Source organism: Phoenix dactylifera, chromosome 10 (genome assembly GCF_009389715.1).
Source record: "Phoenix dactylifera cultivar Barhee BC4 chromosome 10, palm_55x_up_171113_PBpolish2nd_filt_p, whole genome shotgun sequence".
Lineage (NCBI taxonomy): Eukaryota > Viridiplantae > Streptophyta > Magnoliopsida > Arecales > Arecaceae > Phoenix > Phoenix dactylifera.
Genome location: NC_052401.1, coordinates 9,587,950 through 9,601,175, shown reverse-complemented (window position 1 = coordinate 9,601,175; position 13,226 = coordinate 9,587,950). Strand labels below are relative to the sequence as shown.

The window sequence follows — 13,226 nt, the reverse complement described above, 5'->3', positions numbered from 1 at the left end:
ACATACCAATCATTGGAAATGATATTCCAATGTTACAATCGGTCAAGACTTGGCTATCAAAAAGCTTTTCCATGAAAGACTTGGGAGAAGCATCCTATATACTTGGTATAAAGATCTATAGGGATAGATCTAAAAGGATGCTAGGCTTGTCCCAGTCTAAGTACATAGATCGTGTGCTGAAAAGATTCAGCATGGAAGGAAGTAAAAGAGGTTACTTACCTATGAGTCATGGCATACGTCTCTCTAAGAAGATGTCTCCTAAGACATCTGAAGAGAGGAATAGAATGAATTCTATTCCCTATGCTTCGGCAGTAGGATCAATTATGTATGCTATGCTATGTACTAGGCCTGATGTTGCTTATGCCTTAGGCATAACAAGCAGATTCTAGGCTGATCCAGGAGAAAATCATTGGATAGCTGTGAAAAATATTCTTAAGTACTTAAGAAGGACTAAAGATATTTTTCTAGTTTATGGAGGATCTGAGTTGAAACTAGAAGGATTTTCTGATTCTAGTTTTCAATCAGATCCAGATAATAGCAAGTCCACTTCAGGATATGTCTTTACCCTAAATGGTGGTGCAGTGAGCTGGAAGAGTTCCAAGCAGCAAACTGTAGCTGATTCAACTACTGAGGCAGAATACATCGCTGTAAGTGAAGCCGCTAAGGAAGCTGTCTGGATGAAGAAGTTTATCGCTGAGTTGGGAGTAGTTCCTGAGATTGCTGGACCAGTTTCAGTTTATTGTGACAACACTGGAGCTGTTGCTCAAGCAAAGGAACCAAGATCTCATCACAAATCCAAGCACATTCTAAGACGCTTCCACCTCGTTCGAGAGATCGTCGAGAGACAAGACATAGTCATTGAACGAGTAGACACAAAGAACAACTTAGCAGACCCGTTCACTAAAGCTCTACCACAACAGCAGTTCGATCGCCACCTCGATTGTATGGGGATAAAATATAAGAGCGATTGGCTTTAGTGCAAGTGGGAGATTGAAAGAGTAGATGCCCTACAAGCCAATCGCAATATGTATTGCGAAAGGTTTTTTCTTTTGATTTGTCCAAATCATGTACATGACATTTAAATATGAATAAAGGCGTTATGTTTTATCATTTGCTGTTGATTATATTTATGATAAACTCCTTAGATTAGGGCAATGGTTTTAAGACTATGATGAGATCATACTACTGAGACTTAAAATCCTAAAATCCTAATCTTAAATATTCCCAGTCATTGGTACATTGAGTCGGGAATCAATGATTACCGGAAAGACTGGCATGTCTTATGTATGCTCGATGCAGAGGATAATTGATCTCACAATCATTTGTGTGGAGACACTAATACAAAGATGTGGGTGCTCATTAGAGGAATGAGTTCACTGAATTGACCTACAAAGAGAAATCTTATGAAGTCTTACTTACATGTCAAAAGATGATTCTCTTAGTGGGAGTTGCCTGATCCTATGACCTGAGATGACCATGGTATCTTGTGCATATGAACCCATATTTTGGTTTACACTCATTCATGACAATAAGTTATGTACGAGGTCTTCTGGATATGGTGAATTGTGTACGAAGATTATGAGTAGGTCAACAAGGAATTAATCACTTCTAGTAAGAGAAGATAGCATCCTATTTATTCTAATCATATGATAATTCAGGAAGCCTTTGATCAAAGCAGAATGAAAATTAGAAAGAGTTTCTAATGTTTCATTATTTGAATTATCATTAAAAGATTGAGAAAAATATGAATATGAAATTGAGTTTGACATATATTCATACTCATATACATATTTGGGATGCAGTTTGATTAAAGGATTGAATTGCATGGTAACTTGCCACTGAAGGGTATTTTTGGTATTTCTACCAAATTTCATATTTTTCGGGTAGACATGACACGTTGCTAGACGTCAATCTTGTTTTATAGGTTTGATCAAATTAAAGAGTTTAATTCGATCACCAATTAAAAAGGATTCTAATTGTTAAGTTCAGGTTCGCGCAGTTTGGACTTAAATCGATTAGAAGAGTTCTAATCAAGTTGGGTCAACTCGCACTCACACCTATTGCTGGCTAAGTATGGAACCCAATGGGTCACACACAAGAAAACTTATCAAGGGTCTAATTGGATTAGATCATGTTTGCAAGATAAACATCCTAGCAGGTGTTGCAAATCTTAGCTCCTAATTCGAATTGGATTCGAATCTGATTCGAATTGGATTCGAATCTGATTCTTAATTGATCTAATTTGATTAGATCATACTCTAATATGGGTTAGCCAAGAGTTGGCACCTAATTGGCTTGGTTTGAGTCTAATTGGATTAGATTTAATAAATCATTCAATCTAGACTCTTAGATCTTGATCTACCGTTGGATGAAGACATAATGGAGAGTTGGTTTAACCCAATTGGATTGGGTTAGAGGATGGCTACCATAATTGACCATTGGATCTTAATCCCACCATTGGATGAAGACATAATGGGTCAAGTGAATGGCGCCTTGCATTGGAGCCCTTGGATCATCATCATGAAAGATCAAGAGGTGAGGCGTGATGGACATGTGATTAGCATGTGATGTTGACTTGGTCAAAATATGGCACCACATGAAAGGACATATCATTTGATACACCTCCTCACTTGATCTGCACCTCCTCTTATTTGATATGGCCCTTTAGATAATGCCCTTTCATGAGAGAATGTGTGGATGGGATGCATCCCTTGGAGATGCATCCCTACACCTATTATAAATAGGTTAGCACTCCATGGGTTTCATCATTCCAATTCCACCCCACTCCTCTCTTCTTTCTTTCTTACATTAGTTTCTTTCTTTCTAGCATTGCTTCTAATGTGTCCTAAGCCAAGACAAGGTGGTCTTCTTTAGGACAAAAAGGATTAGAAGTGATTTTAGAAGGCTAAAGAAAAATAGAAAGGAAGGAAAGCAAGCCATTAGAGTTCTTTAGAAGAATTCTGCATTAAGGATCAAAAGTCTTTGGAGCTAAAGTCTTGATCAAGTTTTCGTGTGGATCACCATTGGAGGGTGGACACTTGGACGCCTCGTGGAGATTGTACACTTTGGATTAGCGTTTGAGGTATTCTACTAATTCTGCATTTATTTTATATCATTTGATTGTAATCATTAAGGTGATCTAGGCTTAAAAGGGTTTCATGCATAGGAACTTTATTACGAAATTTTTAAAATCCCTAGCTTCCGCTGCGCATTATAACATGCTAAAATCCTTCAGCTTCAGTCTACCACAAGTGAGCAAACTGGGTCCTGCACAGGTCTAAAGAGGTTGCGTGGAGTAAAGCTTGTCATACCAACAAATATGGTGCAGGAGGATGAGCTTCACACAATTTGAATCATCCAATGATGGGGGTGAAATCTTCATGACTCACCACAAATGTAATGTTTGTGCTTTCTATACTTGATGAAACAAAATGATTAGACTGCAGAGTTAGATTGTAGGGTAGACTGATATGATTAAATTACTTATGATATTGATTTTTCCTTTTATAATATTTAAGAATGTTTTGGAAGCTTATTTTTTGAGTGGAACTCAGCTTCATCTTGGTACCTTTTTTATGGTGCAAATGAAGTGAAAAATCTAAGAAAATTATCCGACCATTGTTATTCATATTAAAGCAATTGCTAAGGGAACGGAAGATTCATCTATATTCTCTTACTATACCTACTAATTTGTCGAACACTAGCTGCCATCAGAATGCATGATGGTTTGCTGCAATTTTCCTTTGACATTTGGTTTGGTGCAAATATTATTTTAAATTTAAAAAAAAAGCTTCGTAGTACATGAGGCTCCCACTATTGTGGGGTTTGAGGAGGGTTAGATTTATGCAGCCTTATTTCTGTATGTGGAGAGGCTGTTTCCAAATTTCAAACCCATAACTCCAAGATTATAAAAGAGCAACTTTATCATTATGCCAAGACCCATGCTCAAATATTGTTTTCTAACTTGCAAAATATAATTTGAGCAGAAAACTTCTTAGTTATTTATTCTCGCTCTTTTCTTATTGTATTGATGATTGTGTACTCCCGTTCTTTGAAACTTTTGCTTGAAGTTAGCTTTTTCCCATCCGCTATATCATTTCCTTTTATCATACTTCAATGCTAAATTGATAAATAAACATTGACACGGAGGAAATCAGGCAATAGACGCTTATCAGAGTATGGAAATGTAAGAGACATACATATTGATTTTCCCATGTTTCAAAGGATCTGAGCAAAATACATGCGTTACATCCATGGCACAAAGCCTTTAAGCTGCATAGAAAGACTTAAGTCTTTAAAGATATTTGCCAACAACCTTCTTCTTAGTTTCTTATGTTTATCTAGGTTCGAATTCCGTAACTGACATCTCATTTAGTGACACCGTTATCAACCTATCCAAATATTGGTTGTGTATACCACCACGTAAATTGAATTCATTTGCATGAGCATATGAATCCATGACACTCTGTCTGGTACAAAATGCTGGTCTGGAGGGAGCTTGGATAGAAGCTGAATCGCTGTAGAGCAGCATAACGACTGTTGACATGTTGGGTCTATCTGATGGATCCTCCTGAACACACAATAGTCCAATCTGAATGCATCTTAACACTTCAGTTGTTGGGCAATGGCTGCCTAAGCAGGAGTCTAGTATCTCCAAAACTGTTCCTTTGTTCCACTGCTCCCATATCTGCGCGAAACAAATCTATTAGATCAATCATCCAAAATAGAACTATGCTATGTATATTATGATTTAAGAACTCACATCGGCCAGAAGATATCTGCCACTTTCTGAATTTGAGGAGCCACTGTTCTTCCTGCCTGTTAGAATCTCTAAAACCAGCACGCCATAGCTGTATACGTCTGACTTGATTGAAAACTGCCCATGCATAACATACTCTGGTGGCATATATCCACTGCCATGAAAATAAGTAAATTATGGAAGATAGTCTATGATCTGCTCATTGGATTATGTTGATTATTCATATTTCTACTTACAATGTTCCAACAACTCGGGTTGTGAAGCTTTGACTCTGGTCTCCGCCAAAGAGCCTAGCTAAACCAAAATCAGATATCTTAGGGTTCATGTCTGCATCTAATAATATGTTGCCGGCTTTCAAATCCCGATGTATAATTCTGAGTTGAGAATCTTCATGTAGGTATAGTAGGCCTCTAGCAATTCCACGGATGATCTTGTGCCTTCTTTCCCAGTTTAGCTGTTCGCGTTTTACAGGATCTATTCTATAAAAAAAACCTAGTAGTTAATTGAGATAATACTTTTGCATTAAGTTTAAGATACGTTTAAAGATGATCAAATAGTTATTATTTCTACTAACAAAAAGAGGGTTAAGTTGGACATGTGAGTTTTGGATTCAATAGGAAAACAAGGAGAAACAACATACGAGCAAAATAAAAGATCATCAAATCAATTGTAAGCTGAAAATATTATGGTCCTCATGCAAGTTCTAGAAGGATAGAGAAATACCAAAAAGAATGGTATCCAAACTTCTGTTAGGCACATATTCATAGGCAAGCAACTTCTCCTGTTCTTCCAAGCAAACACCGAGAAGCCTTACAAGATTTTTGTGCCGGAGATGAGCAACTAAAACTAGTTCATTTTTTAGCTCTGCTAGTCCTTGCCTCGAAGTTGTTGACAACCTCTTCACTGCACATTCTTGCCTATTGGGTAGTATTCCCTACGAATAGCAACAAGATTAGCAGGAAATGTCAATGGGAAGAAAATGAATATATTAATGGAACTGATTTGGATCAAGAAAGATAAAGACTGCATATATTAAGTCTTTAGTCTGAAGTCCTTTCATCAATATTAGATTGGAAAGAAGGGCATGATTTTAACACGAGATTACAATGATACCTTGTAAACTGCACCAAAACCACCTACTCCAAGTTTGTTTTCTTCAGCAAAGTTAGCCGTCGCAGCTCTTAGCACAGATAGATCAAGTAATAGTGACTCAGAATGTGTGATCTCCTCCAGGTTGTCCTCCTCATCTACTGAAACAGCAAAGAATGTTAAGACCATTTTAAATAGGTTTTCTTACAAAATGAAATAACCGGATTGGTTTCTAAATAATTTCACTCAAACACATTGTTGAGTATGTTGAGTGGTTTGGATGATGACATGATAAACAGGTCATTGCACCTGCAGTGGACTTGTGCACTGGTGAAACTAGTTTAACAGGCCCATTTTGACCTATGAAGAGGATCAAACAGTGTATGCATTATTGCTTGATTACAGTAAACCTACGTTTATATCTTACAGCTCAGGTAGGATTTCGTCACATGGCCCTCTCTAAACAATTGGTCTCACTCTCTCAGTGAAGCTCTCTAACAAAAATTCCTGGGAAAGAAACCAAATTTTGCAGATATGGATCACTTACAGGGTAAATTTTTTGCCGACTTCCACCTTGTCCAGAAGCAAATGCAGGTGATGGAGATTAGCAAGGATGATGACACTAGAGGTATGGCAATTTTAAGAACAATATCTGTTGCATTCTTCTTGTTGCCTGCATAAATGACCAAATTTCATTAGTATTTTCATCTCAACCTGACACTTCTATGGTATCAGAACACGGATCCATGGTCAAGAGATATATGTCGTATCGGTGCATTTTTGTCGAGCTAAGAATCCTTGTGGCACCAAATGGAAATTGAGACTAGAGGGAAAACTGTCATTGATTTTTTACTTTACAAACCATATGGCTCTAGTTGGGAAGGCTTACTGATTGAAGCGTGGTAGAGAAATAGATTAGGTGTCAAACAGGACTAGAAATTCCAGAGAAAAGATTGCAATCTAAGAAGAATACAAGTGCAATTATGAAGCCTCTTTGGTCAACAATGAGAACTCCGATCGACGTTTTTAAGTCCTAATTCGGTGCAATAATGACATTGGCGGGCCCTATCTTTGATCACTTACTAATATCCCGGTGGAAGCTGGCCTATCCTACGATTCTCTGGAGGAAAAAAAGATGGCTAGTTTGGTTTCTTTGCGGAGAAAACTAACTTATGCGGCAATATTTTTGGCACAACTATATATCTCACTATTTAGCATTGATTCTTAAAGGGTTGTCTATATAATATTGTTATTATTGCGGCAATAAATGTTTTAGGTGATACGGTGCAACGAGATTCAGCCAACTCACCGACTATGTGGCGGCTTGAGTATCCTCCAAGGCTAAAGTTGCGACATCCCTGCCATAAATTAATCCAAAGGCTCTTCATAAGAAGGTAACGAACAAATGCACAAAAATACCTAAACTAGAGGAAACTCGATCCCTCTATTTTCTCTTTCCTTTCCAGCTCAAACATTGACTTATGCAACAGAGTGCCCAGTTAAAGCCAAGCCAGAGAGCTCTCTGATCTTTGTCTATTGTCTCATAGTTCCACGCAGATAGTCCACATTGACGTCTCGGGATTGGTGGCAATAGTTTGAAACCGTCTGTGAAAAATAAAGAAAGAAAATGATAAGCCCCTTGAGATCTCAGTCTTCTCATCTCAATGTGGGTGATATCGATGTTGGGCGACTTGACCTGCTTGTCCAACAAGTGCAAGCTCTAACAACAGTGGTATAGATTCTACAACAGCAAACCAATAATTCTATCATCTGCCCGAACCACCAAGGTCCCTCGATGCAAAGTAGCAGCCACCATCGCCCCCAACACACCAAATAGGGTTAGGGGCTTAGTTGCTCCTCCTTTGGTGCAAGTTCTAGCTCAGGTAATTCACCCACTACTTGCTGGAGGGAATCTTCAAGCGAGAGGCTGACCTCTTCAATGAGATCGAGGACATACATCACCAGATCAAGGCTCTACAGGGGAAAAGGGCCGGAATAGAAGATGATTTGAAGGCGGTCAAGGATCCCCTCTTCACCAGGAAAATCTGTAAAATTATTTGGGCCCACAAGGGTGCAAATAAATTCTGAAGTTATGGATGGATTGAGTCGAACTGGATCCGATCTGGACCCGAATCGGACCCAACTTGGACCTGAACCGCACCCGACACGGACTTGAACCGGACCCGAATTTTTTGAGTTGGGTCCGGGTTATATATGGACTCGATTCGACTCGAATGACCCATTGGGTCAAAAATTGTAAAGGTGGACTTGTGGACCTGATCTGATCCTACCCGATCTTCTATTAGATGAGGTCTGGCTCCAAAATTAGGACCCGACCAAGAAATCAGATCGGGTTGGGATCACTTATGATCCGATCCGATCCGACCCATTTACAACCCTAGCCAGAACTAGGCATAAAGAGAAAAAAAAAAGCAGTAGGAAGAAAAATCCTAAGTTTCCTCTGACCTGCCCTTACTTTAGTGCCTAGTCGACAGTTCGTTGGTGGTGTTCTGTGTTACTGGAGTTATATTGGACTATAGAACAACTACATTTTTAAGTGGGGGAAATGATTTCAGCAGCTTGGTGTCTTCAAACATTTTCTGTCACCCAGGACTTATCTACTTCCGTAAGCTGTCTTCTTTTGAGCCCGGATGCCTCAAAAGGTTGCTTTCTAGAAAGACTACTACCAAACTTCTTAGAAAAACTGCACATATTGACTACAAATAAAACTCGTTCTACTCTTTCGTGGGCCGCCCGCGAAAGACATGAGAGGAGCAGCAGTGCTCTCGGAATTTTCCAATAAAAAAAAGCATGCATTACTGGTCGCTGTTGGACTCTCCAATACGTCAAAAATGGTGGGCTGGACGTTGAAAGGTCCATATTTACACCAGGTGGGTCCATGGTCTATCTGATTTTCTCGTTGAACAGAAAAAATATATAAAACTTGTAGCACTTTTAGGATAATTACATGATAAATAACTCGGAGAACGACAAGCTTGAAATTGGAAAAAAGGAAAAATTGATTGAAGAAAATTATCATAAATACACATATGTTAGTAATCAAACAATGAAAGAAAATATGTCTAAGAGCCTTATGATTAGGCAACAAGGGGGGCAAATCTAAACACAAGGTAACTTATTTATCAATTAACAAGAATTAAGAGTCAATGTATCATGTGGCATCGCCTTCATTTTTTTAATTTACAATTTTCTAAAAATTGAAATTCAGTTTTCATATTTCTTTCTTAACACTAAAAGGCCGAAATCTATTTGGTAGTCACTTGTACTGTGTTTGGCGCTGCTGTGATGGTAGTGGTGATAATGACAGCAGAGAAGGCAGTGATCATCATGGATGATTTTGGTTTTTAAAAACTTTAGAAACTAGATTTTTCAGCTCTCATAATTTCTAAAAATTAGAATATTTTTTACAAAAACAAATATGGAAATGAGGATATCAAATACCACTTTTTGGTGTTTTTTTTTTTTAAAGAAATGTGAGAGCTAGAAGGTGATACCAAAGAGGCCTATATATTTCAATTTTGTTAACTGAAAAACAATTCCATGTTAATGGCTATGCAATATAGGTAACCTGGAGGGGCAAATTTTTTTACTGATCAGTATATGCTTCTTTTATGTTAGTGTCTCTCTCTAAGGGTAGTCCGATATAAGTCATGCTGTTTCCTAGTTACTTCTTACAAATTTATTCAACAAGAAAATATAACTTTAATTCCCTCAATCAGACAATGTAAATTTTTATGTACAAAAAGAATTTAGCTAGAGTGCATAAATTGGTAGAATATAAATTAAAGAGCTTTACACAGGAATGGTCTATCTAAATATGATATCAAGCAGATATGTAGGTTATTATAAAGAGCTTTACCCAGGATTGATCTATCATGTAGTTGTTAACCCTTTTTGTGCATCAAACTGGTATTATCACAACTAGCTCTCCAGATTCTAGCAAGGAGTTATCTTACTTCTCTTACCTTTCTCTCTAGCTGGGTTTCCAGGCGTCGGCGAACCAAGCCTTAGCGTCGATGCCCCGTCGTAGAACTTGTAGAGCTCGTATCTAAAATTGCACTGCACTCGTAACACCCTTCCCCCCTGCTTCAAACCTACCCCCGTCAGTAACAACTGGATTATCTCCCGAAGGCACTGCTGGCACGGGCCTGCCCCCAGGTCTGGCGTGCACTGCACCAGGCCGTATATCGTCCGAATATCCGTCGTAAAATTCACCTCCCCGGTGGCGAACTTCCTCGTCGTGTTGTATGCGGCCCAATGGGTTATAGTACTCAGAAGCTCGTTCAGTTGATTCTTGAACAGGGGAACGACGTCCGTCGTTATGTCGTTGCCATTCCAGGTAAGTTTTTCCTCCGACTCCTCTGTTGTCGCTAGGGAATCCTGGCTCGAGTGGCGGAGGAGGCATAAATCGTACCAGACGACAGCTTCGACCTTATAGGGGCAGAGGCGGACGATGGCATGGTTGGATGTGTTGAGGCAGGAGAGGCATAGGGAGGTGTTGATGTCACCACGGCAGAGGGCGAGCCCGTATGCCGGGTTGGGCTTCTGGCTGATGCTTAAGTTGGAGAAGCCAGTACTGGAGAGGGAGGCGTCGTTGGCGAGGGTGGGGAGGAGGATGTCGAGGTTGACCTCGTAGTTGCTGTTGGCTGAGTAGTTGCCGCTGCCGCAAAACGAGAAGATTGGGTCGCCGGCGGCGACGGGAGGGGAGTGGAGGAGGAAGAGGAGAAGGCATAGGCGGAAGAGCGAGGATGATGAGGAGGGGAGAGAAAGAAACATTGCTGGTGATATGTAGCAGTACACTGATTTATTTTTTCGTCTTTCCCTTTCTAAGGATAAGATATTGGTTGAAGACTTGACTACTGAATTAATGATGGCGGTCGATGCAGGGAACCGTGGAAGAAGTCGCGTGACAGAAAGCTAGGGCAATGACAACGATAGTGAACTTTGTGTGTTTGTGCTGGGGCGCCTTCATGTAACCGATTCTTCCCCGAGTGTATGCTGTTGTGAAAAGGTGTGATATACGTGGGTGTTATGAATCTGTTATTTGATGATAGAGTGATTGGTTTCCGTTCTCCGGCCTCAGCATAATTATGAATCTGTTATTCAATCAATAGATTTTGGCGAATGGATTTTTCTTGGGCATTGGATTTTGGAATTTATTTTGTATGTAGAGTCATGGTTGTTATGACTTGAGACAAAAGTTTATGTCGAGAAGTTTTGCAATTATTCTCAGTTGGAATGTATATTTCATAATGGTTTCTTAAAATTATTCAGAAAAAAAAAAAACTTATAGACAAAATATAACTTAGACTTTGATTTTAAGTCTCAAAAGTTTTACCTTCCAAATTTATTGGTACCATTGCAGCTTGTCCAATTTGATTATTAATAGGATGTCGACTAATCTACCTCCGCCTGGATGCCTCACAAAGTTGCCTTCCAGAAAGACTGCTACAAAACTTCTAAGAAAAACCGCACATATTGACTGAAAGTAGGCTAGCTGTCCTCTTTTGTGGGCCCTAGGAAAAAGTCATGACAGGAGCAGGAGTGTTCGCGGAATTTCCCAATAGAAAAAAACATGCATGGAATGGTCCCCGTTGGACTCTCCAACGCATGACAGTTGGTGGGCTGGAGGTTGCAAGGTCTTTACACCAGGTGTCTCTATGGTCTATCTCATTTTCTCATTGAACAGAAAAAATATATAAAACTTGTAGCACTTTTAGGATAATTATATGATAAATAGCACGGAGAACCACAAGCTTGAAATTGGAAAAAAAGGAAAAATTGATTGAAGAAAATTATCAGTTTTCATTTTTCTTTCTTAACACTAAAAGCCTGAAATCTATTTGGTATACTGTGTTTGGTGCTGCTGTGATGGTAGTGGTGATAATGACAACAGAGAAGGCAGTGATCATCATGGATGATTTTGGTTTTTAAAAATTTTAGAAACTAGATTTTTCAGTTCTCATAATTTCAAAAAATTAAAATATTTCAAAAAAACAAAAATGGAAATGAGGTTATCAAAACACCACTTTCTGGTGTTTTTTTTTAAAAGAAATGTGAGAGCTAGAAGGTGATACCAAAGAGGCCAATATATTTCAATTTTGTTAACTGAAAAACAATTCCATGTTTATGGCTATGCAATATAGGTAACCTGGAGGGGCAAATTTTTTTACTGATCAGTATATGCTTCTTTTATGCTAGTGTCTCTCTCTAAGGGCTGTCCGATATAAGTCATGCTGTTTCCTAGTCACTTCTTACATATTTATTTAACGAGAAAATATAAGTTTAATTCCCTCAGTCAGACAATGTAAATTTTTATGTACAAAAAGAATTTATCAACAGTGCATAAATTGGTAGGATATTAATTAAAGAGTTTTACACAGGAATGATCTATCTAAATATGATATCAAGCAGATATGTAGGTTATTATAAAGAGCTTTACCCAGGATTGATCTATCATGTAGTTGTTATCCTTTTTGTGCATCAAACTGGTATTATCACAACTAGCTCTCCAGATTCTAGCAAGGAGTTATCTTACTTCTCTTACCTTTCTCTTTAGCTGGGTTCCCTGGTGTCGGCGAACTAAGCCTTCGAATGGATGCCCCGTAGTAGAACTTGTAGACCTCGTATCTAAAATTGCACTGCACTCGTAAAACCCTTCCCCCCTGCTTCCAACCTACGCCCGTCAGTAACAACTGGAATATATCCTGAAGGCACTGCCGGCACCGGCGTGGCCCCAGGTCTGGCATGCACTGCACCAGGCCGTATATCGTCGGAATATCTGTCGTAAATTCACCTCCCCGGTGGCGAACTTCCTCGTCGTGTTGTATGCGGCCCAATCGGCTATAGCACTCAGAAGCTCGTTCACTAGATTCTTGAACAGGGGGCCGTCCGTCGTTGTGCCGTTGGTATTCCACATAAGGAGTGCCTCCTTCGACTGCTCTTGTGTCGGTAGGGAATCCTGGTTGACGTAGTCTAGGAGGCATGAATCGTACCAGACGACAGCTTCGATGTTATAGGGGCAGAGGCCGACGATGTCATGGGAGGCTGCGTTGAGGCAGGAGAGGCATAGGGAGGTGTTGACGTCACCACGGCAGAGGGCGAGCCCGTATGCCGGGTTGGGCTTCAGGCTGATATTGCTTAAGTTGTAGAAGCCATCGGAGAGGGGGGCTTTGGAGGTGAGGGAGAGGAGGAGGATGTCGAGGTTGACCTCGTAGGTGCTGTTGGCTGAGTAGTTGCTGGTGCCGCAAATCTGGCCGAGTACATCGCCGGCGGCAACGGGAGGGGAGTGGAGGAGGAAGAGGAGAAGGCATAGGAGGAAGAGCGAGGATGATGAAGAGGGGAGAGAAAGATACAT

The 13,226-nt window shown here is 39.7% G+C and overlaps 1 protein-coding gene and 1 pseudogene across 2 annotated transcripts; both read right to left on the bottom strand.

The window, feature by feature from the left end:
- Nucleotides 1–4,177: 4,177 nt before the first annotated feature.
- Nucleotides 4,178–11,466, bottom strand: LOC103703431 (putative receptor-like protein kinase At4g00960). Of its 2 annotated transcripts, none has more exons than XM_008786269.3 (7): nucleotides 9,835–11,466; nucleotides 6,396–6,521; nucleotides 5,873–6,009; nucleotides 5,483–5,693; nucleotides 4,996–5,233; nucleotides 4,763–4,913; nucleotides 4,178–4,687 (listed from the first exon to the last, which is right to left on the bottom strand). In XM_008786269.3, the coding sequence occupies exons 1-7, from the start codon at nucleotides 10,643–10,645 to the stop codon at nucleotides 4,337–4,339; spliced, it is 2,025 nt and encodes a 674-aa protein (XP_008784491.2). In that variant the 5' UTR covers nucleotides 10,646–11,466; the 3' UTR covers nucleotides 4,178–4,336. The 2 variants fall into 2 exon arrangements, with proteins under 2 accessions (XP_008784491.2, XP_026658904.2); XM_026803103.2 differs by having other exon boundaries at nucleotides 5,873–6,006.
- Nucleotides 11,467–12,130: 664 nt separating this feature from the next.
- On the bottom strand, nucleotides 12,131–13,226 carry LOC103700130 (annotated as a pseudogene).

Excerpts from the sequence above, each read along its gene's own strand:
- LOC103703431 (XM_008786269.3), bottom strand. The coding sequence starts at position 10,645 with ATGTTTCTTTCTCTCCCCTCCTCATCATCCTCGCTCTTCCGCCTATGC. Across the intron at positions 5,694-5,872 it reads GTTTTGGTGCAGTTTACAAG|GGAATACTACCCAATAGGCA; the intron begins GTATCATTGTAA and ends TGCTATTCGTAG. Across the intron at positions 5,234-5,482 it reads TTTGGATACCATTCTTTTTG|ATCCTGTAAAACGCGAACAG; the intron begins GTATTTCTCTAT and ends TTTATAGAATAG.